Source organism: Pygocentrus nattereri, chromosome 19, assembly GCF_015220715.1.
Source record: "Pygocentrus nattereri isolate fPygNat1 chromosome 19, fPygNat1.pri, whole genome shotgun sequence".
Classification (NCBI taxonomy): Eukaryota; Metazoa; Chordata; class Actinopteri; order Characiformes; family Serrasalmidae; genus Pygocentrus; species Pygocentrus nattereri.
In genome coordinates this window covers 28,092,809-28,117,615 of record NC_051229.1, presented here as the reverse complement: position 1 = coordinate 28,117,615, position 24,807 = coordinate 28,092,809, and the positions used below count along the sequence as shown (strand labels likewise).

Genomic DNA, 24,807 nt, shown 5'->3' with positions numbered 1-24,807 from the left:
TTGGGCAGCAGGAGGCGGGGCTGTACTGCTAAAGCGTGATGATTGATTGGCGAGCGGAGCAGCTCATTGGCTATTCGCGCTCACTGACGTCATGGGCGTACATGTGTTGCCGTTTTAAACTCCTAACTAAACTAAATTCCTTTACATTAGAAATATTGAAGCATTTATAGATTATAATTTTGCTCAAACGCTCTATATCAACCCACTCATTCTGGACTCACTCGGGAGCGCCCTCTAGCGTTTGGGACACCCAGAAGACACTGCAGAGGGGGAATTCTAATCTCTAAAATTTCTCTGGCCGCACATTCTCAGCTACGTTTTCAGGAGACCAGTCCAAACGGACGGTAATAAACATGTACAGAGGCAGCGACTGGAACACAATAACACTACGTGGTGGTGGTGTGTTAGTGTGTGTTGTGCTGGTCTGAGTGGATCAGGCACAGCCGTGCTGCTGGAGTTTTTAAACACCTCAGTGTCGCTGCTGGACTGAGAATAGTCCACCAACCAAAAATATCCAGCCAATAGCGTCCTGTGACCACTGATGAAGGACTAGAGGATGACCAACACAAACTGTGCAGCAGCAGATGAGCTGTCGTCTCTGACTTTACATCTACAAGGTGGACCAACAAGGTAGGTGTGTCTAATAGAGTGGACAGTGAGTGGACACTGTGTTTAAAAACTCCAGCAGCACTGCTGATCCAGTCGTACCAGCGCAACACACACTAACAAGAAACCACGTAAGTCTCACTGCAGTGCTGAGAATGACCCACCACCCAAATAGTACCTGCTCTGTGTGGGCCCATGGGGGTCCTGACCACTGCGGAACAGGGTAACAGAGTATCAGAGAAACAGATGGACTACAGTCTGTAACTGTAGAACTACAGAGTGCAGCTCTACAGTAAGTGGAGCTGATCAAACGGACAGATTGTGGGGATAATCAGTTGTGCTTAATGACTTAACACACCTTTTATTTATGGCTGAAGGGCTACCATTTGGTATCAGCATACCTAAAGAAATAATAATAATAATAATAATAAAAAATGACACCCTGGAGCTTTAATGGTTTAATACTTTCTGAAAAAAAATGAAAAAGTTAAGAAGAAAAACGGTTACACGGCTGAACTCTTCCTACCAGACTTTACTTATTTACACCAGTAACTTCTCTCGGCTCCACAGTTTCGAGAATAAACTTTGATCATAACCCTAGTTTTTAAAAACCAACACTGTCATGGCATTTTAGAGCAGAGCACTCGGGAATAACAGCCAGCAGGATTATTAACGAATAAAAAAACAAGCAAAAATCACAACATCCAGCACACTGGTGAGGAAGGCTTTATGTGGGGAAAACGTTCATATAAGGTTATTATAGTTGGTGTACATGAGAAGATGAGATGGTTTCTATATATTCGTCATTATGCAGTATTAATTACAGAAAGGATTCGGGGGGGGGGGGGGCAGTCTATTCTTGTAGTGAACACTAAGATAAAAAAAAAAAAAAAACATAAATCATGATGATGCTATTTTCACATTATTTGTTCCTTTTCTTAACAAGAATCGAGCGACGTAGGGCAGCAATATAAATAGGTTTCATGCAGGTGTTTAACAATCCAAGAAGTTTGCAGCCATCAGGAGTTCCAGGGCTATCTCTGGAGCAATGGGGAATTCTGGGATTTCTGTGGAGCTGTTGGTGTATCGTACTTTGTAGGTGAAATACATGCAGACTTTGGAGAGGACGTGAGAAGGAATCTCTCTGAAGTTCACTTCGTTTGTTTCATTTTCGGCAAACTGACCTGTAACGAGGACAGAAGTTCGAGTCAGGTATTACTGTGCAAGATTCCCAAACCATTACTAAAAAACCAAACCATCTAATTAACGATTCAAATGTTAAACAGTGGTGCTAACTAGGAGAGAGGACCTGCTAATTAGCTTGGCTACCAGCTCTGCACACAATTGGGGCAGTCGTGGGCTGGAGGTCAGGGAATCAGTCCTGTGACCGGAAGGTCACCGGTTTGATCCCCTCGGCTGACGGTCCATGACTGAGGTGCCCTTGAGCAAGACACCTAACCCCCCCACTGCTCCCCGGGCGCCGTGGATAGGGCTGTCCACCGCACTGGGCAAGTGTGCTCACTGCCCCCTGGTGTGTGTGTTCACTAGTGTGTATCTCAGGTTAGAGCTCTTATTACAAGTTGTTGTATTTCTCTATTTGTGTATCTGTCTGTAGACAGACCCTTATTACTATTACTGTACAGGGTGTCTGCTAAATTTCCTTCGGGATCAATAAAGTACTGATCCCTGTTTTCAAAATATTAATTAAAAATAATCAGAGAAAAAGTAAGAAATATATCCATCCATCCATCCATCCATCCATCCATCCATCCATCCATCCTCAACCGCTTATCCGAGTCTGGGTCACGGGGGCAGCAGCCTAAGCAAAGAGGCCCAGGCCGCCCTCTCCCCCACCACCTCCTCCAGCTCTTCCGGAGGGATACCGAGGCGTTCCCAAGACAGTCGAGAGATATAATCCCTCCAACGTGTCCTTGGTCTTCCCCGGGGTCTCCTCCCCGTCGGACATGTCTGGAACATCTCCCTGGGGATGCGTCCAGAGGCCATCCTTACCAGATGTCTGAACCACCTCAGCTGGCTTCTCTCGATGTGGAGGAGCAGCAGCTCTACTCCGAGTCTCTCCCGAATCGCCAAGCTTCTCACCCTATCTCAAAGGGAGAGCCCGGCAAACCTGCGGAGAAAGCTCATTTCGGCTGCTTGTATCCGCAATCTCGTTCTTTCGGTCACTACCCAAAGCTTGTGACCATAGGTGAGAGTCGGAACGTAGACTGACCGGTAAATTGACAGCTTCACCTTCTGGCTCCCGAGATATTTAAATTCCTCTACTTGAGGCAAGAATTCACTCCCGACCTGAACAGAGCATTCCACCCTTTTCGTAATAAATATCTAATAAATCATAAAGACATTTGTCACTAAGCTTAAGTTCAAATGCCTGTTAGTCTTTTATCAGACGTTACTCACCTGGGCCACTCAACATAGCTTTGATGGTTCCTGAAGTCAGAGCATGTTCTCTCTTCACGATGAACTCATGACCATCAGAGGAGATCAGCTTCACATACATGGCATCCGGCCCTTCACAGCCACCATACGTCTTCTCTTCACAGTCTGAAAACAATCCACACATTTCAAACTCACCAACATTTTAATAGCCGTCACCATCATTTATACTAGAAATCGAGCAATTTGCCAATTATTTGGACAATTAAGTAATCAGTCTTTATTAAAAAGGCCAAACAATAACAACTGACTTAAGTGAACTTGAACTGTAATCACTGACCGAGACTACATGTAATGTAATAACTGACCATTCACCAACTATCAATCTACACTCACCAGCCACTTTATTAGGTACACCTTGCTAGTAAAAGGCCGGACCCTCTTTTGCCTTCAGAACTGTCTTAATTCTTCTTGGCAGACTTTCAACAAGGTGTTGGAAACGTTCCTCAGAGATTTTAGTTGGTTATTTGAGTTCCTGTTGCCTTTCTATCATCTGGAACCAGTCTGCCCATTCTCCTCTGACCTCTCACATCAACAAGGCATTTTCGTCCACACAACTGACCGCTCACTGGATATTTCCTCTTTTTCGGACCGTTCTCTGTAAACCCTAGAGATGGTTGTGCGTGAAAATCCCAGCAGATCAGCAGTTTCTGAAATACTCAGACCAGCCCGTCTGGCACCAACAACCACGCCACATTCAAAGCCCCTTAAATCCCCTTTCTTCCCCGTTCTGATGCTCAGTCTGCACTTCAGCAAGTCGTCTTGACCACCTCTACATGCCTAAAAGCAGTGAGCTGCAGCCTGTGATTGGCTGATTAGCTATTTGTGTTAACAAGCAATTTAACTGTACCTAATAAAGTGGCTGGTGAGTCACTTTTGTTAGTATTTGCAGTAGTTGACTGTTTTTAATGGAACTAAACAAGAGATTCCCCCACTAATAAAAAGCACACAACATTCAACAAAATGATTCATTACTTAAATATTAAATTGAAGAAATCCAAATGTTCAGCAAATACACTTTATAGACTAAGAAGAGACTCAAACAGACTTTAAATGAATAATTTCTACAACGTAATGCGAAACAAATCAACCCACTTCAGACTTTCTGTTAATGCTCTCTCATATTCCCCTTAATGTCTGTGGACAAACTCATGGTAAGACTTTTATGACCGCAGGACAGAAGAGTTCATTTTGCTTTAAAGGAATAAACGGGACACTTCCACAAAGTTCTGGCTCACTTCAGCTTGAAGGGAAAGCGTTTTTACTCTGCTGCTGTAATACTGTGAATTTCCCCGCTGTGGGACTAATAAAGGAATATCTTCTACAAATGGTAAATACACACAAAGCTGGACAACATAGCAATGTTTATCATAAACTGCGTCAAATGTCTCAATATACCTTTCTGAGTAAATCATGGACATTATCAATGATTATCTACTTAAAACTCCTCGGGATCTCCGGTGGCTCCAAACCGCACTCGGTCATGTTCTTCATAACGTTCATGTTCCATAAGCTCCATTCAGAAGCTGGGCGTCGTGTGAGGCTGTAGCTCTTCTCTCCAGTCTAATAGACGTTGAGGTCATTTTAAACCCTTATAATAAAAGAAGCTGAACTCAGTTTGTTTTTCTACTGAAAGTCGACCCGTTTTTCCCCAAATCTGGGCTCTAAACTATAAACAGACTGCGTCTCTTCAGTGATCTGCTCTGGAAACATCACTTTTAGAAGATAACACAAAGAGCGGCGGAGATTTTTGCCTTTCAGCAGTAAATTGTGAGCGTATAGTGATGTGTGGAGATCATAAAACACACGTTCTGCTCATTTGAGGGGTTTTTAAAAAAAAGCATAACTGAATAATTTGCCTTTAGATTTCATCACATAAATTCAGACACACAAACCAAAACATCCCCCGGAGAACACAAGGTTAAACACTTCTCAGCTGCTTTTTATTAAAAAATAGCATTACTGGTCGATTAATTGCATTTAATGCAGCAGAGTGTGTGAAATGCTGAAAAGACATCACTCGATTCATAGATTTTTAATAGCATTTTAAATAGTGGCACTTCTTCGCATGTTGCAAGTCACCAGATGTCAGAAAAATATGAGCGTTGTGGCCGCTCGTATCATTAAAAAAACCTTCTGGAAAGAATCGTGATACTGTATTTTGCCATATCGTCCACCTCTAAATACGCCCTTAGAATATGGTTCAAGGGCTCTTTAACAATGACAATGGTTCTGTTAGTGTCAGAGAACCGTTTTTGGTACTACATTCACATTTACGGCATTTGGCTGACGCTCTTATCCAGAGCGACTTACAATTTGATCATTTTACTCAGGGAGGTGAAGGCGGTGTTGGGAGTCTTGCCCAAGGACTCTCATTGGTATAGTGTAGGGTGTTTACCCAGGTGGGGGTTTGAACCCCAGTCGACAGCGTAGAAGGCAGAGGTGTTAACCACTACACTAACCAACCACTTTAGACTTGTATGTAGACTCGTTTGTAGACTGTACTCACATTTAAAATGTCCAATTGTTCTGTTACCACTAAACGCCATATAACCTATTTAATGTACTGCCATAAATCAGGGATGTCCTGGACTGTAACAGCTGAGCCCCTGCTATGTTGGCGAGCACTCCAGATTAAGACACAAGCCCTCAGCGTTTTCTTTCCAAGGTGTGAAGTGAGTGAATTACTTACCCATCTTACTGTTTCAGCTCTTCTGTCTCTGGAAATTCAGACAAAATCACAACAACACAGAGAGATCAGCAAAGCAGGGCTTCTCCGAAAAACAGGCCAATAGCCTCATTTAACTGATACACATCCACCTGCTATACAGGGCTGCCCTAAACATATATTTTACCGATTAATTACACTAGTACGCTGTTTATAAAAGGCCACTATAACCCAGAAAGCTTTCTATTTAAATCGCTTTCGCTGCTGTTAGCCTCTAGTCGCTAACAGCTAGCGTGGAGCTAAGCTAGCTGACTCACTAGCTAACGACACAAGCGCTACAAGAAAAGTCTTTATAAACATTTCTCCACACCGAGAAAACCACTTCAAACCACATCATTCCGGTTTATATTATTTATCTGTACCTTCCGTCCGCCCGATTTTCGCCGAGGCAAACTGCACTGCTAAAAAAAACAACCAGCGAATCTGAAACAGGAGTCGATTGAGTAAAACCGCTACGGCTAAGGGCTCTCCAAAATAAAAGTCACCAGCAGATTGGACTTTTATAAGTCGTAATTGTTATATAAAATTTGTTTTGTAGGGGCAATAACCGTGTCAAATTACGAACGACGCGTTTATATTTTTTGAATAAGCGATTGAATGTGCTTGGCTTTGTAACGAGTGGTTTTAAACCTTTTCTTGTCTGCCCTCTCCTCCACACTCACGGCGGCGCGCTTTCCAATGAGGCGGCGCTGGCGGCGCGCTGCTCCGGATCCGCATGGTGGTGCTTGGGACCACGTTTGCGTACTGGCTCATTGGAAAAGAGCAAGCCTTTGGAAATGTATCTGATCAGGGTTTTACCGGGACTGAGATACATCTCGGGAAAGCCTCAGCACATATGGAGGACCGTGCAGTGCAGAGGGGTTCACCTGCGGAACGGAGCTCAGCAGAGTAACGTTAAACCCCTCACCTGGTCCCTCCACCTGAGCAGGGGGCTTGTGCTTCATGCCCTCCGAAGGACGTTTCTAAAGCCTGGAGTTAACGAGGTGAGAAACGTGCATTCGCACCCTTTATATTAATCTAACTTAATTAACCCAAAAGCTGTGCAGGCCTGTCCGCATAGATGTCCCATTTCCTGATGCTAATGTACATAAATAACCCAAAATATCAATTTTTCAGTTGACCGGAATCTTCCTTTGCTTATAGGAATTTCAGGGTTGTTCGTATGAATTAGGACTGGGCAGTATGGCAATATTTATGGTTATTGTGTTAAATAATTCGTTAGTACAACTGCAAAGAGACTTATTGTGTTGTGCTGGTGCGAGTGGATCAGACACAGCAGTGCTGCTGGATTTTTTAAACACTGTGTCCACTCACTGTCCACTCTACTAGACACTCCTACCTTGTCAGTCCACCTTGTAGATGTAAAGTCAGAGACGACAGCTCATCTACTGCTGCACAGTTTGTGTTGGTCATCCTCTAGTCCTTCATCAGTGGTCACTGGACGCTGTTGGCTGGATGTTTTTGGTTGGTGGACCATTCTCAGTCCAGCAGTGACACCGAGGTGTTTAAAAACTCCAGCAGCACTGCTGTGTCTGATCCACTCAGACCAGCACAACACACACTAACACACCACCACCACGTCAGTGTTACTGCGGTGCTGAGAATGACCCACCACCCAAACAGTACCTGCTCTGTGAGGGTCCATGGGGGTCCTGACCACTGAAGAACAGGGTAACAGAGTATCAGAGAAACAGATGGACTACAGTCTGTAACTGTGGAACTACAGAGTGAGATTATACAGTAAGTGGAGCTGATAAAGTGGACAGTGAGCGTAGAAACAAGGAGGTGGACATGATGTTATGACTGATGGGTGTATATTAAGGTTATCGTAGTTTTTTTTTTATAACATTTTCCCGACATATACAGACATATCATCACATATCGTTATATCACGTTTTTACTATATCGCCCACTTCTAGTATAAAGATACGGCGCCCACAAGAAGACATGGTGGACTTTTTTTAAAGGGTGGCCTGCCAGAGGACACCTCATTCATATTATCTCAAGATCATATATTCTGAGATGCTCCGGTGCTCCCTGAGCAGCAATTTGCTGCCATCTGGAGGCCGGAGTGGGTGGAACTCCGTCTTCATTTGACTATGTGGACATGAAATGTTGTGGCTCCCAAAGTGTTTTGATTTTTGCAGTAGACTTTCTATTTGTTTATTTATTTATTTATTTATTTATTTATAGGATCTTCAGGGTTAAAGGGTGAATCAGCAGTTCTACATTAACTCCAGCGTTTAAGACCATTTACTGTTAAACTGTGTTGAAGGATCAGCAGAGCTTTATTTTACTGTAGAGGAGGATTCTTTTATTATTACCTACTGATCTGATTCAGCTGTGGAGCCACGACAGGGCAGTAAGAGCCGCATGTTGCCGACCCCTGATCTATTGTAAAGACTTCCCAGAAGAGTGGAAGCTGTTACTGCCACAAAGGAGGACAAGCTCACTACTAATACCCCTCATTTTAGAGCATGTTGAATGAGCTATAGATGGATACAGGATGTGTAGCATAGTAAGGAAGCTCGTGGTCACCTTGCTCACCCAAACTGATGCTGTGTCCAGACACTATTATTGCTTAGCCGAGTGAGTGCTTTTGATAAGATGTGCACTGAAGGTCAAACTATAACTGTGGTGGTAGCTGATCTGCAATACTGTATGCAGTACTGGTGCTGCTCAGTACATTGTATGTTAACTGCTATAGCAGTTATATATTAATATATGCTGTACTGATGTCGCAGAGGGGATATAATATGCAAGTAAGTCTGTTAACAATTCACAAAAGGTTTATTTTGTCCTTTTAAGCTCCCTAACCACCTCGTCTTGACTTGACAGGTTCAGCCATACATCTATGGACGATGCTTTTCCTCCCAGCCGGTCAGCCCTGAGGATGGAGTCCTGATCTACACTGGCAATCTGGGCAAAGCTGTGCTCGGTATTTTCCTGTTTATGCTTACATTTTACTGTTTACTGAAGTAGCCGAGTAGGAATGTCAACATCTTATACAGTCAACAACTGAATGTCAAATCAAATAAAGCCCAAATCAGTAAAACTTCAACAATATTTGTCAGTTTTCTCATTTTAGAGAATGACTTGTGAAATAATCTGGCTCACTTTCTTCTCTGACTGCTGTTTCTCGCCTCGTCCCTCCCCTGCCACTCACTCAAGTCTCAGGGCTCATCGTAATGCACAGATCTGATTGGCCGAGTAACATCACATGTGATGTGTGTAACACATGCGACTGGTCTGTGAGTCTCCTGGAGCACCGTAATGACTAGAGAAGTTACGCCGATTAAAACAGGACCACCCTGTCGAAATTAAATAATTCTGCTTAGTTTATAGGTTATAGGTCCAGGTCCACATAGGACAGCGTCTGGGTCCAGACCCGGTCCGCTCTCCGCCTATTAGTGACATTGGCCAAAGTATTTTGTTTTATTCAGTTCAACTTGTGCACATCATTCACTACAAGCTGCTGTTGTATTTCCATGGCAGGAAGCCGATACATTAGTTCTGAGCGCGTGATGGTCGAGTTAAAGTGATGTGTATGGGTTTAGTCATTACTAGATAAACTGAGTGATCTAATGAATTGTGATGCAGCCAAAGTAAAAGGATGGGTTAAAACTTGACTTCTGGTGCCACCAAGTCCTGGTACTCATTACATTTACTCTGCGTTAGTGCTGAGCAATGGATCATCTATACCTTTACACAGGTATTAGCACATTTAATAAAATATCAACAAATAAAGCATCAGAGAAACAGATGGACTACAGTCTGTAACTGTAGAATCATAAAGTGCAGCTATACAGTAAGTGGAGCTGATAAAGTGGTTCATTTTCGGTTCCACCTTCTTTCAGTGGCATTAATAGTGGAAACTTGTAAATGTTTTCTGAGCAGCTAACAAGAGGCTATAAACTATAATCGGTCACTTGGGCTGCTAGATTGATTTGTCCAGCTCAGTGGCTGATCTAATGCTGCGACTCAGTCCACAACATTTCTATACACCGATCAGGCGTAGCATTCTGACCACCTCCTTGTTTCTACGCTCACTGTCCACTTTATCAGCTCCACTGACCGCATAGTTCCACTTTGTAGTTCTACAGTTACAGACTGTAGTCCATCTGTTTCTCTGATACTCTGTTACCCTGTTCTTCAGTGGTCAAGACCCCCGTGGACCCTCACAGAGCAGGTACTGTTTGGGTGGTGGATCATTCTCAGCACTGCAGTAACACTGATGTGGTGTTGTGTTAGTGTGTTGCGCTGGTATGAGTGGATCAGACACAGCAGTGCTGCAGTTTTTAAACACTGTGTCGACTCACTGTCCACTCTATTAGACGCTCCTACCTCGTCAGTCCACCTTGTAGATGTAAATTTGGAAAATGTTATAGTTATTGACTTGTATCAATACCGATCATCACTGCTTTAAATCTGCTGCATCATCATTCCAGTGAGTCAACATGCTTTTGTTTTCATTGCAGGAGTGAAGTTTTTCTCCTACTCCACCAGCATGTTCAGCTTGTGCGTGATGCCCTACGTCCTCACGAAGACGGGCCTCGGAGCGAGCAGCTTGGCAATGAAGGTGGCCTTCTGCGGCTTCATCGGCTTCTTCACCTTTCTGACTCCGGCGCTCCTCCACCTGATCACCAAAGGCTACGTGGTGCGCTTGTATCACAACAAAGACACGGACATGTACACGGCCGTCACGTACAGCGTGCTTCTGATGGAGAAAAAGACTGTGTTTCACCAGAGTGACGTCAAAATCCCCGACGTGAGCAGGATGTTCACGAGTTTCTATGCCAAAAAGCGCTCAATGCTCGTAAACCCGATGCTTTTTGAATTGCCCCACGACTACAACCACCTGATGGGTTACGATCGGCCGTTCTCGTTCGACTTGGACGATTTAAAAAAGCCAGATAAAAGTTAACTGAGTTCCGGTTGGTTGTATCTCTGTAACACTTCATAAGCGCATATAAAGAGGAACGGTTGTGAACGAGATTTTGAACGCAGGCTGAAAGATCTCAGTCGATATGTTAGTAAGAGTGTAACTTATTTGAGGATTTCTGCTAATAAACCTCTGTCTGTTTATAATATGGTTCAGGCTCAGAAGCTTTGCCCACAGAGGGACAGGCATATCGTCCTCTTGGACTTCTAAGGCTCTATCCATTGAAATTGAGTTATTCACATATTTGTATTCTGGGAAAACTTCCTAAAATGATGTGATGTTTTTCAGGTTGTGTGCATTTTTGGACTCGAGAAGGAAACGAAGGTTCTGTCACAGTCAGACTCTTAACTTAATTCTGTAAGGTTCTGTCTGTGAGCCAGTCAGCACTTCATAAGAGGACCAGTCATCTGCTTCTTTGGCAAGTCGCCGCTCTGTTCAGTGACGGCAGGAAAAGTTTATAAAACTTCAGTGAAACTCTGCCTGTCTTCTTAGAACCCTTTAAAAAGTGTCCCTGGCTTAAATTTTATAAATATTAAGCATTAAAGGTAATTAAAGAGTGAACATTTGAATTGATGAGGTCTCCACTACTACGTAAACATTCATTTCATTCATTCATCCATTCGCTTCTTTCTTCTTTCTCCCAAAATAAGACACTTTGGATCATTAGAGTCTCATTTCTGATATAAAACGGAGCCTCACACGGCCTTTAGACTGACCGGCTACGCTGACCTGCCGGAAGGTCAGATCATTCTCAGCACTGCAGTAACACTGATGGTAGTGGTGGTGTTGCGCTGGTCTGAGTGGATCAGGAATAGCAGTGCTGCTGGAGTGTCCACTTACAGAGTGCAGCCATACAGTAAGTGGAGCTGATAAAGTGGACAGTGAGCGTAGAAACGAGGAGGTGGTCAGAGTGTTACCCCTGACCGGTGTAAATATACACTCGCACAATCAAGGTGTAGTGTTTCTGTCATATTGTATTTTGCAAAAAAAGGAAAACTGGACTCTGGGGTGGTCAGTCCATCGTCCAGCTTCTTTGTTCTCACTTTCAGCTCCTCAAAGAATCTGCAGACACGCCTCAGTCTTAGAAGTTGGTTGAAGTAATCAAACCTATTCAGTGGTGCTGAGGTCTGGGCTCTGGGGTGGTCAGTCCATCGTCCAGCTTCTTTGTTTGATGTGTCCGTCTCCTTTCCTCAGTGAGGTTCTTCTTGATGCGCTACACGTCCTTTCAGACCCACGGCGCTGAGTGGTCTTCTCACAGTGGAAGGATGGACAGAAACCCCTGTGGATGTTTTCAGATCTGAAGCAGCTTGATCTTGAAAAACTTGAAAGTGCCATTTTCATCTTTTAAAACTCGGTTATGGAAACACTGTCATTCATGTTTCTTGGACCGTTCTCCTTTCTTATGCAGGAGGATGTTCCAAGCATGTCGGTCATGAATGAAGGCTAATGAGGAGACGTGTGACGTGTAAAACCCTTGGCATGCTGTGGGTTATTAAAAGGGGAAGTATGTCGGTAGGAATGCACGTACGATGAACAGTGACGCTGTGTCTTTACCGTCACCAGCATAAGACAAAAAAGGGATCTGCTGTAATTTTAAGCCGTGGGTTCTGGATATCCCACTTCTGCAATCTGACCGAGCTTCTGTTTCTCTCTGTAGTGTTTCTTCTGCCTTCTGGTGAGGATAAGAGTCCGAGCTGGTGCCACTGTAGTGATAACACGTTCATGTCTCCCCATCACAGCTCGCTGCAGGTAGGGTTCGACCTTGTGTGCTGAGTAGATGAACACCAGGCGATGGTGCTGCTGTACAGTTTCACCGCTCTGGGAGTTACTGTAGTCGTGGTGCTGTGCTCTGTTGGGTGGAGCTGTGCGGAAAAGCGACTGCTGTGCTCTTTAGAGTCCGGCGGCATCTGGTATGACTATGAAGGTAAGTCAGATATGAAAACATAAATGGATCATTCTATGGAACCGTCCAATTGTTCTGTCCTACAGACACATTACACTTGAAAAACATTAGAGTTACAATTTATTTTCATTTTTAAATAAAACAATATGATGTTTTACTGTATGATTTAAATGACAAAGGAAACAAATATCATAAATGATATAATGATTGATAGGAGTTGTGTCACTGGTGTTACCGCATAACAAAAATAACAATCTCTTATTTTGAAATAACAGTCACACCGATGACGCCACTTGGCTTCCTTTTACCTGTTATTAGAGGATCTAATGAAGAAAGGCACATGGTGAGTCCCCTGTGTCTTTCAGTGATCAGAGATTTTCTCATTTATTCTGTTAAAAATTTAAATACAAATGGATTAAATTCCACATTTTAGTGGATGTTCCATGATTGATGACCTGGTTTGATGCTCTGTAGCAGCCATTTAGTAAAATTACTTTTTTTTTTTTAACACTAATTTTATTAAAAACGTCTGTGGTGTTTCCTTTATTATGTGTAACACCGATGACGTTCGGTAACACCAGTGACTCCTATGGAGAGGCAGGAAAGTGGACGTTTCTGTAGAATGACCTAAACACATGTAATACCTTTGGATTGGATTTCAGGGACAAAAAGCAGAAAACCGACCCACCGCAAGGTCTGCCAGCCTGTCTTAGTAGCGGTCGTGTTTCTTGTCTTCATGTTTGGTGCAGTTTTCAGCAAATTTAAAAATAAAGCTGCGTTATGGACCAAAGCCTCGAGTCGTCTGTTTCTCCCAAGAACTATGTGCATCTTCATTATTTAAAGGGGAACTCCACTGAAAAGAAATGACACACTTAAATGGTTGTGATGTAAACAGAGTCGTTCAGAGTGGTTTGCTGTGAAACGTTTTGTTCTAGAGAAACTTTCCGAGTCAGAGTTAAAGCTCCCTCACAGAAAATTATTGCATGAAATGGTTTACACACACAAACACACACACACACTACTGTATGAAAGTTTTAGGCATTTAAGCACATTTTAAACAGTTTCCCTCAGCGGTGAGTTTATCACAATATACATTAGAATAAAGTCGTATTCACAATTCAAATAAACAGAAAAAAGTATAAAGAATAAAAAGTAACAAGAATTTCTTGGGTCCATATTTTTCCTCGACACCTTCACAGCCGCCACAGAGACTCGTTAATATCATCAATGACATCATGAGCTCAATTTACTGAGCACTGATTGGTCAAACCAGGAGCTGCTTTTTAACTACATATAATGCTGGACTTCCTCGAGGAGAGGCTTGGAGATGGGTAAACAAACACACTGACATCCAGAGAATCACTGTTTATTATATATATATATATATATATATATATATATATATATAAAATTATTATTAGTTAATATTCTGTAAATGTTGTTTATTCAAATATTAAAACGTTTCTCAGCAAATAAACACAAACTACACTAATAAATAGATTTTGAAAATGTGTCTTGGGTGCCTCAGACTTTCGCACAGTAATGTATAATATATATTTTAAATATATATATAAAATACCTGATGAAACTAGACACGTGTGGGTTCACTAGTGGGTTTCATAGTAAATAAAATGGCTTTATAGTAAAACTATAAGTATAAATAACTGCAGTAAACCACTTCACATCAAACTGCTCTGAATGATACACGGACTGGAATAGTCAGAAATGTTGGAAAATTGGTGGAAGTTCCCTTTAACTGGAACTCTATTATACTGTGGTAGACAAAATGACAAGAACTTTGCCAATATCTAAATATTTATGGACCTGACTGTCTGTATTTGTCTCTCAGGACCAATATATCACTTCACAGCGAGTGTCTCGCCCTGTTACTTCGGGATGAGGCAAACAAACGTGCAGTACTCTGTGATTCCGAGTAAGATGTCATTTTCTATCCCGCCGTTATTCTTAATGCTGCATGTTTGTAACTTTGCTTGGTTCAGTTGTTCATTTTGTTTTTGCTTTACTTCTTTGTCTATAATTGTTTTAAGATACTAAATGTCTTTTCTTTTACCTTTGATCCCACTTTTATGGTGTTTGATTTCTCCTTCTCCTTGTATTTTATTACTCCAGTAAGTATTATTTTGCTCTGGCCAAAAACCACCATTCATTTATTTAATTTCCAGTCAAAGTGGCCATTAAGTACAAATGACTAATTATTCAGGAGCTATTTCTGAACCCTCAGAGTCTTCTAGACCTTCAGCGAGGGTTGCATGGTTTCTGGGGAAGTGTTTGTAATTATTAGTCAATAAAATCATGCTTGTGTTTAAACTTGTATTAGAGCACTACTCTTGTTTCATTGTTAAGTTTGGGATGGAATCAAAAGGGTTAAATTCTTCAAATGCTGAGTGGAAAACGGGCCAATTAGGAATTGTTTTTCTCTCTGGAATCCAGGTGGATAGATAATACACTATATGGGAAAAAAAAGTATTAGGACACCTACAGGAGCTCACATTCTAAATCCATAGGCATTAATATGGAGTTGGTCCCCCTTTATAGCTCTAACAGCTTCCACTCTTCTGGGAAGCTTCTGTCCATTGTCCATTCATCCAGAAGAGCATTCGTGAGGTCAGACGTTGATGTTGGACGAGAGGGCCTGGCTCACAATCTCCATTCTAGCTCATCCCAAAGGTGTTTGCTGGGGTTGAGGTCAAGCCTTTGTGAGGGTCAGTCACATTCTTCCACACCAAACTCACCCAGTCTGGCCTTTATGGAGCTTTGGTCACTGGGGCTCAGTCAGTCATGCTGGAACAGAAAAGGTTTTTCACCAAACTGTTCCACAAAGTTGGAAGTTTTGGAATTGTCCAAAATGTCTTGGTGCTAAAGCATTAAGATCTCCTTCACTGGAACTAAGGGTTCTAGACCAACCCCTAAAAACAGCCCCATACCATCATCCCTCCTCCACCAAACTTTACAGCTGGCAGAGTGCAGTCAGGCAGGTAATGTTGTTCTGGCATTCGCCAAGCACTTAAGCTTTCATCTCTGAGAGAGAGGAGAAGATCAAGCTGCTTCAGATCTGAAAACATCCACAGGTGTTTCTGTCCATCCTTCCACTGTGAGAAGACTACCCAGCGCTGTGGGTCTGAAAGGACGTGTAGCTGATCAAGAAGAACCTCACTGAGAAAAGGAGACGGACACATCAAACAAAGAAGCTGGACAATGGACTGACCACCCCAGAGCCCAGACCCCAGCACCACTGAATAGGTTTGATTACTTCAACCAACTCCTAAGACTGAGGCATGTCTGCAGATCCGTTGAGGAGCTGAAAGTGAGATTCCTGAAAACAACGGAAGCTGGAATGAAGGCAAAGTGTGGGCACACTAAATGCTGAAAAACGTGCATCCAAACACTGTTTAACTTTTCCCTTTTTGCATCTTCACTTTCAGTGTTTACCATTAAACGTGCTGGATACCACTTATCCATCCTATACAAGAACAAACAGTGGTTGGAGTTTTCCGAACCTGTGGGTTCCTGTTCGGGGTTTAAAATGTGCCACATCATTAAAGGAGGTAAGAACTGAGCGTCATCGGCCACAGCCCAGATGTTAAGAAGAGCCGTTTCGTTCTTTCAGCAAAAATCCAACCTCCTTGGGAGCCACAACATTTTATATCTATTTTACTGAAGTAACGTCTCACCGTCTTGGCTGAAAATGTCCAAGTATGTGCTGATGTCCTAGTATAGGCTTAAAATATAAACGAAAACACAGGCTTCAGTCTTTAGCTCAGCTATAGCCGCTTTTCTCACATCTCCAGCAGGAAACTTTTAGTTTATTGCAAAATGTCTCTTAACGTTCGACTGTTTACGAGGCTGAAGCCAGTTCTCATTTGCCAGCATCTTGTCGAATTTTTCTGTTCCACCTTAAATGGTGTCTGAGGTGCCAGAACGCTGTGCTGCACCATTTAAAGTGGAACGGTAGAACTGGAACGAGAAGCTGGTGAATGAGAACTGGCTTCGGCTTCGTGGTTTTTTAATGTTTGAGTTTCTTGTTGCAGATTAAACGCACTGTATCAGGAAATCAGCAGGAGTGATTATAAACACACATTCGTCTCCAGATTATCGATGTTCGTCTTAAATCTCTCTCTTTGCCGTTTCGTAGCTACTAGCTGGGCGAGACTGTCGTCTGTGTTGCTATGGTGACCAGCCGTCTGCGCTGATCTTCAGGGTTAAAGGGTGAATCAGCAGTTCTACATTAACTCCAGCGTTTAAGACCATTTACTGTTAAACTGTGTTGAAGGATCAGCAGAGCTTTATTTTACTGTAGAGGAGGATTATTTTATTATTACCTGCTGATCTGATTCAGCTGTGGAGCCACAAGGGGGCAGTAAAAGAGCCGCATGCAACTCCGCAGCTGCATGTTGCCAAGCCCTGCTATAGCGCTTCTCCCGTGCTCAAAGCCTATTTTCTTACGACAATGACAGTAAACAGCTGTAAGATGCTCATGTCTTGACTTTTCTGTTACAGAAAGCTTTCAGGAATCATTCCCTGTGCATTTGAATGTGTTTTCTAGACTGGAACTTACAGTGAGTTCTTAAAATACTTTTAAGATCATTCAAAGTTTGCGCTGTTGTTGTTTTTTCAGAGCAAACATCTGATTGTAGTGCTTTGTTTCTGTTGTCCAGGGTGAATATCTGGCTCTCCTGAGAATAAACATCGTTGATGACTTTGAAAGGGAATTCACTGTCAATGTAACCATTAATGGATATCTGAATGGCAGATAGAGATCTAGAGCTGTGTCTTCATCCAGTGCTGGGAAGACCGTTCAGGTTTCTACACCAACCTGATGATACGACCACAGTCAGCTGAAGGCATGTTCATGATACACGACTTCTTCTAGGATGTGGTTTTTCTGAGGTTTGTGGAAAAACCTGGAATGTAAAACAGCCACGAAATTGTATTTATCGTTAGTTAGTTAGTTTTTACTGTCATTGAGTTTTTTGTCCTGTTTTTTTAATAGTTCGCTTTGTTTTTGTTCTGTGAAGGTGAAGAGTTTTAGTTTAGCTAGTTTAGCTTTTATTTACAGGAGGCCCAAAAAGTATGTGGACACTTGAAGCACGAGTAAATTTTAATGAAGTTCTTCTGTATTAAATATTCAAAATTCAGCCAAGGCCACTATTAAAATTTAAGCAAATTTGTAAAGGTGACTATGTCAAGGCCACATTACACACACACACACACACACACACATACACACACACACACACACACACAATTAAATGATTTGCACATAATTGCATTTTGTTTTTATTTACATTATTTACATTTTCCCTAAGTGTTTTGGAAATGGGGTTGTAATACAACAAGATATACAACAAAAATGGTTACTAATTGCCTAAAACAAAAAAATTATTCATTTGTTGACCAGTAGTTTATATAATATAATGGAACAGAATTAAAACTGAGGGTAAAATCAGAATCAGAACCGAGGTTTATTGGCCAGGTGTGCTGCACATAGAAGGAATTTGGTTTTGGTTACAGGAGCTCACAGAGCACAGCATCAGACAGACACTCACATGTAGAGAATAAGATAAAATATAAAATATAACAAAATAAAATGAAATAAAACCTGCATTCCTACCATCACTCAGACACACACACACACGGTCATACCTGTAAACCTTACGTTGTGCAAAGTGTGAGTCTAAAGTTAAAGTTCTGAGTGCAGCAGCAGGTAAAGGGCGTATAGTGGCAGAGAAAGGTGTCAGTGGGGTGACAGTCAGATAGGTGGGGTGATATGGCAGGTAAGCAGGGTGACAGTCAGATAGGTGGGGTGATATGGCAGGTAAGCAGGGTGACAGTCAGATAGGTGGGGTGATATGGCAGGTAAGTGGGGTAACAGTCAGATAGGGGGGTGATATGGCAGGTAAGTGGGGTGACAGTCAGATAGGTGGGGTGATATGGCAGGTAAGTGGGGTAACAGTCAGATAGGGGGGTGATATGGCAGGTAAGTGGGGTGACAGTCAGATAGGTGGGGTGATATGGCAGGTAAGCAGGGTGACAGTCAGATAGGTGGGGTGATATGGCAGGTAAGTGGGGTAACAGTCAGATAGGGGGGTGATATGGCAGGTAAGTGGGGTGACAGTCAGATAGGTGGGGTGATATGGCAGGTAAGCAGGGTGACAGTCAGATAGGTGGGGTGATATGGCAGGTAAGTGGGGTAACAGTCAGATAGGGGGGTGATATGGCAGGTAAGTGGGGTGACAGTCAGATAGGTGGGGTGATATGGCAGGTAAGCAGGGTGACAGTCAGATAGGTGGGGTGATATGGCAGGTAAGCAGGGTGACAGTCAGATAGGTGGGGTGATATGGCAGGTAAGTGGGGTAACAGTCAGATAGGGGGGTGATATGGCAGGTAAGTGGGGTGACAGTCAGATAGGTGGGGTGATATGGCAGGTAAGCAGGGTGACAGTCAGATAGGTGGGGTGATATGGCAGGTAAGTGGGGTAACAGTCAGATAGGGGGGTGATATGGCAGGTAAGTGGGGTGACAGTCAGATAGGTGGGGTGATATGGCAGGTAAGCAGGGTGACAGTCAGATAGGTGGGGTGATATGGCAGGTAAGTGGGGTGACAGTCAGATAGGGGGGTGATATGGCAGGTAAGCAGGGTGACAGTCAGATAGGTGGGGTGATATGGCAGGTAAGTGGGGTAACAGTCAGATAGGGGGGTGATATGGCAGGTAAGTGGGGTGACAGTCAGATAGGTGGGGTGATATGGCAGGTAAGCAGGGTGACCGTCAGATAGGGGGGTGATATGGCAGGTAAGCGGGGTGACAGTCAGATAGGTGGGGTGATATGGCAGGTAAGTGGGGTGACAGTCAGATAGGTGGGGTGATATGGCAGGTAAGTGGGGTAACAGTCAGATAGGGGGGTGATATGGCAGGTAAGTGGGGTAACAGTCAGATAGGTGGGGTGATATTGCAGGTAAATGGGGTGACAGTCAGATAGGGGGGTGATATGGCAGGTAAGTGGGGTGACAGTCAGATAGGGGGGTGATATGGCAGGTAAGTGGGGTGACAGTCAGATAGGTGGGGTGATATGGCAGGTAAGTGGGGTAACAGTCAGATAGGGGGATGAAATGGCAGGTAAGTGGGGTGACAGTCAGATGGGGGGTGATATGGCAGGTAAGTGGGGTAACAGTCAGATAGGGGGGTGATATGGCAGGTAAGTGGGGTGACAGTCAGATAGGTGGGGTGATATGGCAGGTAAGCAGGGTGACAGTCAGATAGGTGGGGTGATATGGCAGGTAAATGGGGTAACAGTCAGATAGGGGGGTGATATGGCAGGTAAGTGGGGTGACAGTCAGATAGGGGGGTGATATGGCAGGTAAGCAGGGTGACAGTCAGATAGGGGGGTGATATGGCAGGTAAGCGGGGTGACAGTCAGATAGGTGGGGTGATATGGCAGGTAAGTGGGGTGACAGTCAGATAGGGGGGTGATATGGCAGGTAAGTGGGGTGACAGTCAGATAGGTGGGGTGATATGGCAGGTAAGTGGGGTAACAGTCAGATAGGGGGGTGATATGGCAGGTAAGTGGGGTAACAGTCAGATAGGTGGGGTGATATTGCAGGTAAGTGGGGTGACAGTCAGATAGGGGGGTGATATGGCAGGTAAGTGGGGTGACAGTCAGATAGGTGGGGTGATATGGCAGGTAAGTGGGGTGACAGTCAGATAGGTGGGGTGATATGGCAGGTAAGTGGGGTAACAGTCAGATAGGTGGGGTGATATGGCAGGTAAGTGGGGTGACAGTCAGATGGGGGGGTGATATGGCAGGTAAGTGGGGTGACAGTCAGATAGGTGGGGTGATATGGCAGGTAAGTGGGGTAACAGTCAGATAGGGGGGGTGATATGGCAGGTAAGTGGGGTGACAGTCAGATAGGTGGGGTGATATGGCAGGTAAGTGGGGTAACAGTCAGATAGGGGGGGTGATATGGCAGGTAAGTGGGGTGACAGTCAGATAGGTGGGGTGATATGGCAGGTAAGTGGGGTGACAGTCAGATAGGTGGGGTGATATGGCAGGTAAGTGGGGTGACAGTCAGATAGGTGGGGTGATATGGCAGGTAAGTGGGGTAACAGTCAGATAGGGGGGTGATATGGCAGGTAAGTGGGGTGACAGTCAGATAGGTGGGGTGATATGGCAGGTAAGCAGGGTGACCGTCAGATAGGGGGGTGATATGGCAGGTAAGCGGGGTGACAGTCAGATAGGTGGGGTGATATGGCAGGTAAGCAGGGTGACCGTCAGATAGGGGGGTGATATGGCAGGTAAGCGGGGTGACAGTCAGATAGGTGGGGTGATATGGCAGGTAAGTGGGGTGACAGTCAGATAGGTGGGGTGATATGGCAGGTAAGTGGGGTAACAGTCAGATAGGGGGGTGATATGGCAGGTAAGTGGGGTAACAGTCAGATAGGTGGGGTGATATTGCAGGTAAGTGGGGTGACAGTCAGATAGGGGGGTGATATGGCAGGTAAGTGGGGTGACAGTCAGATAGGGGGGTGATATGGCAGGTAAGTGGGGTGACAGTCAGATAGGTGGGGTGATATGGCAGGTAAGTGGGGTAACAGTCAGATAGGGGGGTGAAATGGCAGGTAAGTGGGGTGACAGTCAGATGGGGGGTGATATGGCAGGTAAGTGGGGTAACAGTCAGATAGGGGGGTGATATGGCAGGTAAGTGGGGTGACAGTCAGATAGGTGGGGTGATATGGCAGGTAAGCGGGGTGACAGTCAGATAGGTGGGGTGATATGGCAGGTAAGTGGGGTAACAGTCAGATAGGGGGGTGATATGGCAGGTAAGTGGGGTGACAGTCAGATAGGTGGGGTGATATGGCAGGTAAGCAGGGTGACAGTCAGATAGGGGGGTGATATGGCAGGTAAGCGGGGTGACAGTCAGATAGGTGGGGTGATATGGCAGGTAAGTGGGGTAACAGTCAGATAGGTGGGGTGATATGGCAGGTAAGTGGGGTAACAGTCAGATAGGTGGGGTGATATTGCAGGTAAGTGGGGTGACAGTCAGATAGGGGGGTGATATGGCAGGTAAGTGGGGTGACAGTCAGATAGGTGGGGTGATATGGCAGGTAAGTGGGGTGACAGTCAGATAGGTGGGGTGATATGGCAGGTAAGTGGGGTAACAGTCAGATAGGGGGGTGAAATGGCAGGTAAGTGGGGTGACAGTCAGATGGGGGGTGATATGGCAGGTAAGTGGGGTGACAGTCAGATAGGGGTGGTGATATGGCAGGTAAGTGGGGTGACAGTCAGATAGGGGGGGTGATATGGCAGGTAAGTGGGTTAAAAGTCAGATAGGTGGGGTGATATGGCAGGTAAGTGGGGTAACAGTCAGATAGGGGGGGTGATATGGCAGGTAAGTGGGTTAAAAGTCAGATAGGTGGGGTGATATGGCAGGTAAGTGGGGTAACAGTCAGATAGGGGGGGTGATATGGCAGGTAAGTGGGGTGACAGTCAGATAGGTGGGGTGATATGGCAGGTAAGTGGGGTGACAGTCAGATGGGGGGGTGATATGGCAGGTAAGTGGGGTGACAGTCAGATAGGTGGGGTGATATGGCAGGTAAGTGGGGTGACAGTCAGATAGGGGGGTGATATGGCAGGTAAGTGGGGTGACAGTCAGATAGGTGGGGTGATATGGCAGGTAAGCAGGGTGACAGTCAGATAGGTGGGGTGATATGGCAGGTAAGTGGGGTAACAGTCAGATAGGGGGGTGATATGGCAGGTAAGTGGGGTGACAGTCAGATAGGTGGGGTGATATGGCAGGTAAGCAGGGTGACAGTCAGATAGGGGGGTGATATGGCAGGTAAGCGGGGTGACAGTCAGATAGGTGGGGTGATATGGCAGGTAAGTGGGGTAACAGTCAGATAGGGGGTGATATGGCAGGTAAGTGGGGTAACAGTCAGATAGGTGGGGTGATATTGCAGGTAAGTGGGGTGACAGTCAGATAGGGGGGTGATATGGCAGGTAAGTGGGGTGACAGTCAGATAGGTGGGGTGATATGGCAGGTAAGTGGGGTGACAGTCAGATAGGTGGGGTGATATGGCAGGTAAGTGGGGTAACAGTCAGATAGGGGGGTGAAATGGCAGGTAAGTGGGGTGACAGTCAGATGGGGGGTGATATGGCAGGTAAGTGGGGTGACAGTCAGATAGGGGTGGTGATATGGCAGGTAAGTGGGGTAACAGTCAGATAGGGGGGGTGATATGGCAGGTAAGTGGGTTAAAAGTCAGATAGGTGGGGTGATATGGCAGGTAAGTGGGGTAACAGTCAGATAGGGGGGGTGATATGGCAGGTAAGTGGGGTGACAGTCAGATAGGTGGGGTGATATGGCAGGTAAGTGGGGTGACAGTCAGATGGGGGGGTGATATGGCAGGTAAGTGGGGTGACAGTCAGATAGGTGGGGTGATATGGCAGGTAAGTGGGGTAACAGTCAGATAGGTGGGGTGATATGGCAGGTAAGTGGGGTAACAGTCAGATAGGGGGGGTGATATGGCAGGTAAGTGGGGTGACAGTCAGATAGGTGGGTTGATATGGCAGGTAAGTGGGGTGACAGTCAGATAGGTGGGTTGATATGGCAGGTAAGTGGGGTGACAGTAAGATAGGTGGGGTGATATGGCAGGTAAGTGGGGTGACAGTCAGATAGGGGGGGTGATATGGCAGGTAAGTGGGGTGACAGTCAGATAGGTGGGGTGATATGGCAGGTAAGTGGGGTAACAGTCAGATAGGGGGGTGATATGGCAGGTAAGCGGGGTGACAGTCAGATAGGTGGGGTGATATGGCAGGTAAGCAGGGTGACCGTCAGATAGGGGGGTGATATGGCAGGTAAGCGGGGTGACAGTCAGATAGGTGGGGTGATATGGCAGGTAAGTGGGGTGACAGTCAGATAGGTGGGGTGATATGGCAGGTAAGTGGGGTAACAGTCAGATAGGTGGGGTGATATTGCAGGTAAGTGGGGTGACAGTCAGATAGGGGGGTGATATGGCAGGTAAGTGGGGTGACAGTCAGATAGGGGGGTGATATGGCAGGTAAGTGGGGTGACAGTCAGATAGGTGGGGTGATATGGCAGGTAAGTGGGGTAACAGTCAGATAGGGGGGTGAAATGGCAGGTAAGTGGGGTGACAGTCAGATGGGGGGTGATATGGCAGGTAAGTGGGGTAACAGTCAGATAGGGGGGTGATATGGCAGGTAAGTGGGGTGACAGTCAGATAGGGGGGTGATATGGCAGGTAAGTGGGGTGACAGTCAGATAGGTGGGGTGATATGGCAGGTAAGCAGGGTGACAGTCAGATAGGTGGGGTGATATGGCAGGTAAGTGGGGTAACAGTCAGATAGGGGGGTGATATGGCAGGTAAGTGGGGTGACAGTCAGATAGGTGGGGTGATATGGCAGGTAAGCAGGGTGACAGTCAGATAGGGGGGTGATATGGCAGGTAAGCGGGGTGACAGTCAGATAGGTGGGGTGATATGGCAGGTAAGTGGGGTAACAGTCAGATAGGGGGTGATATGGCAGGTAAGTGGGGTAACAGTCAGATAGGTGGGGTGATATTGCAGGTAAGTGGGGTGACAGTCAGATAGGGGGGTGATATGGCAGGTAAGTGGGGTGACAGTCAGATAGGTGGGGTGATATGGCAGGTAAGTGGGGTGACAGTCAGATAGGTGGGGTGATATGGCAGGTAAGTGGGGTAACAGTCAGATGGGGGGTGAAATGGCAGGTAAGTGGGGTGACAGTCAGATGGGGGGTGATATGGCAGGTAAGTGGGGTGACAGTCAGATAGGGGTGGTGATATGGCAGGTAAGTGGGGTAACAGTCAGATAGGGGGGTGATATGGCAGGTAAGTGGGTTAAAAGTCAGATAGGTGGGGTGATATGGCAGGTAAGTGGGGTAACAGTCAGATAGGGGGGGTGATATGGCAGGTAAGTGGGGTGACAGTCAGATAGGTGGGGTGATATGGCAGGTAAGTGGGGTGACAGTCAGATGGGGGGGTGATATGGCAGGTAAGTGGGGTGACAGTCAGATAGGTGGGGTGATATGGCAGGTAAGTGGGGTAACAGTCAGATGGGGGGGTGATATGGCAGGTAAGTGGGGTGACAGTCAGATAGGTGGGGTGATATGGCAGGTAAGTGGGGTAA

The 24,807-nt window shown here is 45.2% G+C and overlaps 2 protein-coding genes across 2 annotated transcripts; one reads left to right on the top strand and one right to left on the bottom strand.

Annotated features, from left to right (window-relative positions):
* Positions 1-1,051: 1,051 nt before the first annotated feature.
* On the bottom strand, positions 1,052-6,280 carry elocb (elongin C paralog b). Its single transcript, XM_017711735.2, has 4 exons — positions 6,151-6,280; positions 5,753-5,780; positions 3,025-3,168; positions 1,052-1,790 (listed from the first exon to the last, which is right to left on the bottom strand). The coding sequence occupies exons 2-4, from the start codon at positions 5,754-5,756 to the stop codon at positions 1,600-1,602; spliced, it is 339 nt and encodes a 112-aa protein (XP_017567224.1). The 5' UTR covers positions 5,757-5,780; positions 6,151-6,280; the 3' UTR covers positions 1,052-1,599.
* Positions 6,281-6,437: 157 nt separating this feature from the next.
* Positions 6,438-11,303, top strand: tmem70 (transmembrane protein 70). Its single transcript, XM_017711734.2, has 3 exons — positions 6,438-6,771; positions 8,627-8,726; positions 10,267-11,303. Exons 1-3 carry the CDS (start codon positions 6,565-6,567, stop codon positions 10,710-10,712), a joined length of 753 nt encoding a protein of 250 aa, XP_017567223.1. The 5' UTR covers positions 6,438-6,564; the 3' UTR covers positions 10,713-11,303.
* Positions 11,304-24,807: the final 13,504 nt, after the last annotated feature.

Coding starts and splice junctions, on each gene's coding strand:
- elocb (XM_017711735.2), bottom strand. Junction 1,791..3,024: donor AGCTATGTTGAGTGGCCCAG/GTGAGTAACGTC, acceptor TCCTCGTTACAG/GTCAGTTTGCCGAAAATGAA.
- tmem70 (XM_017711734.2), top strand. CDS start 6,565: ATGTATCTGATCAGGGTTTTACCGGGACTGAGATACATCTCGGGAAAG. Junction 6,772..8,626: donor TAAAGCCTGGAGTTAACGAG/GTGAGAAACGTG, acceptor TTGACTTGACAG/GTTCAGCCATACATCTATGG. Junction 8,727..10,266: donor TCTGGGCAAAGCTGTGCTCG/GTATTTTCCTGT, acceptor TTTTCATTGCAG/GAGTGAAGTTTTTCTCCTAC.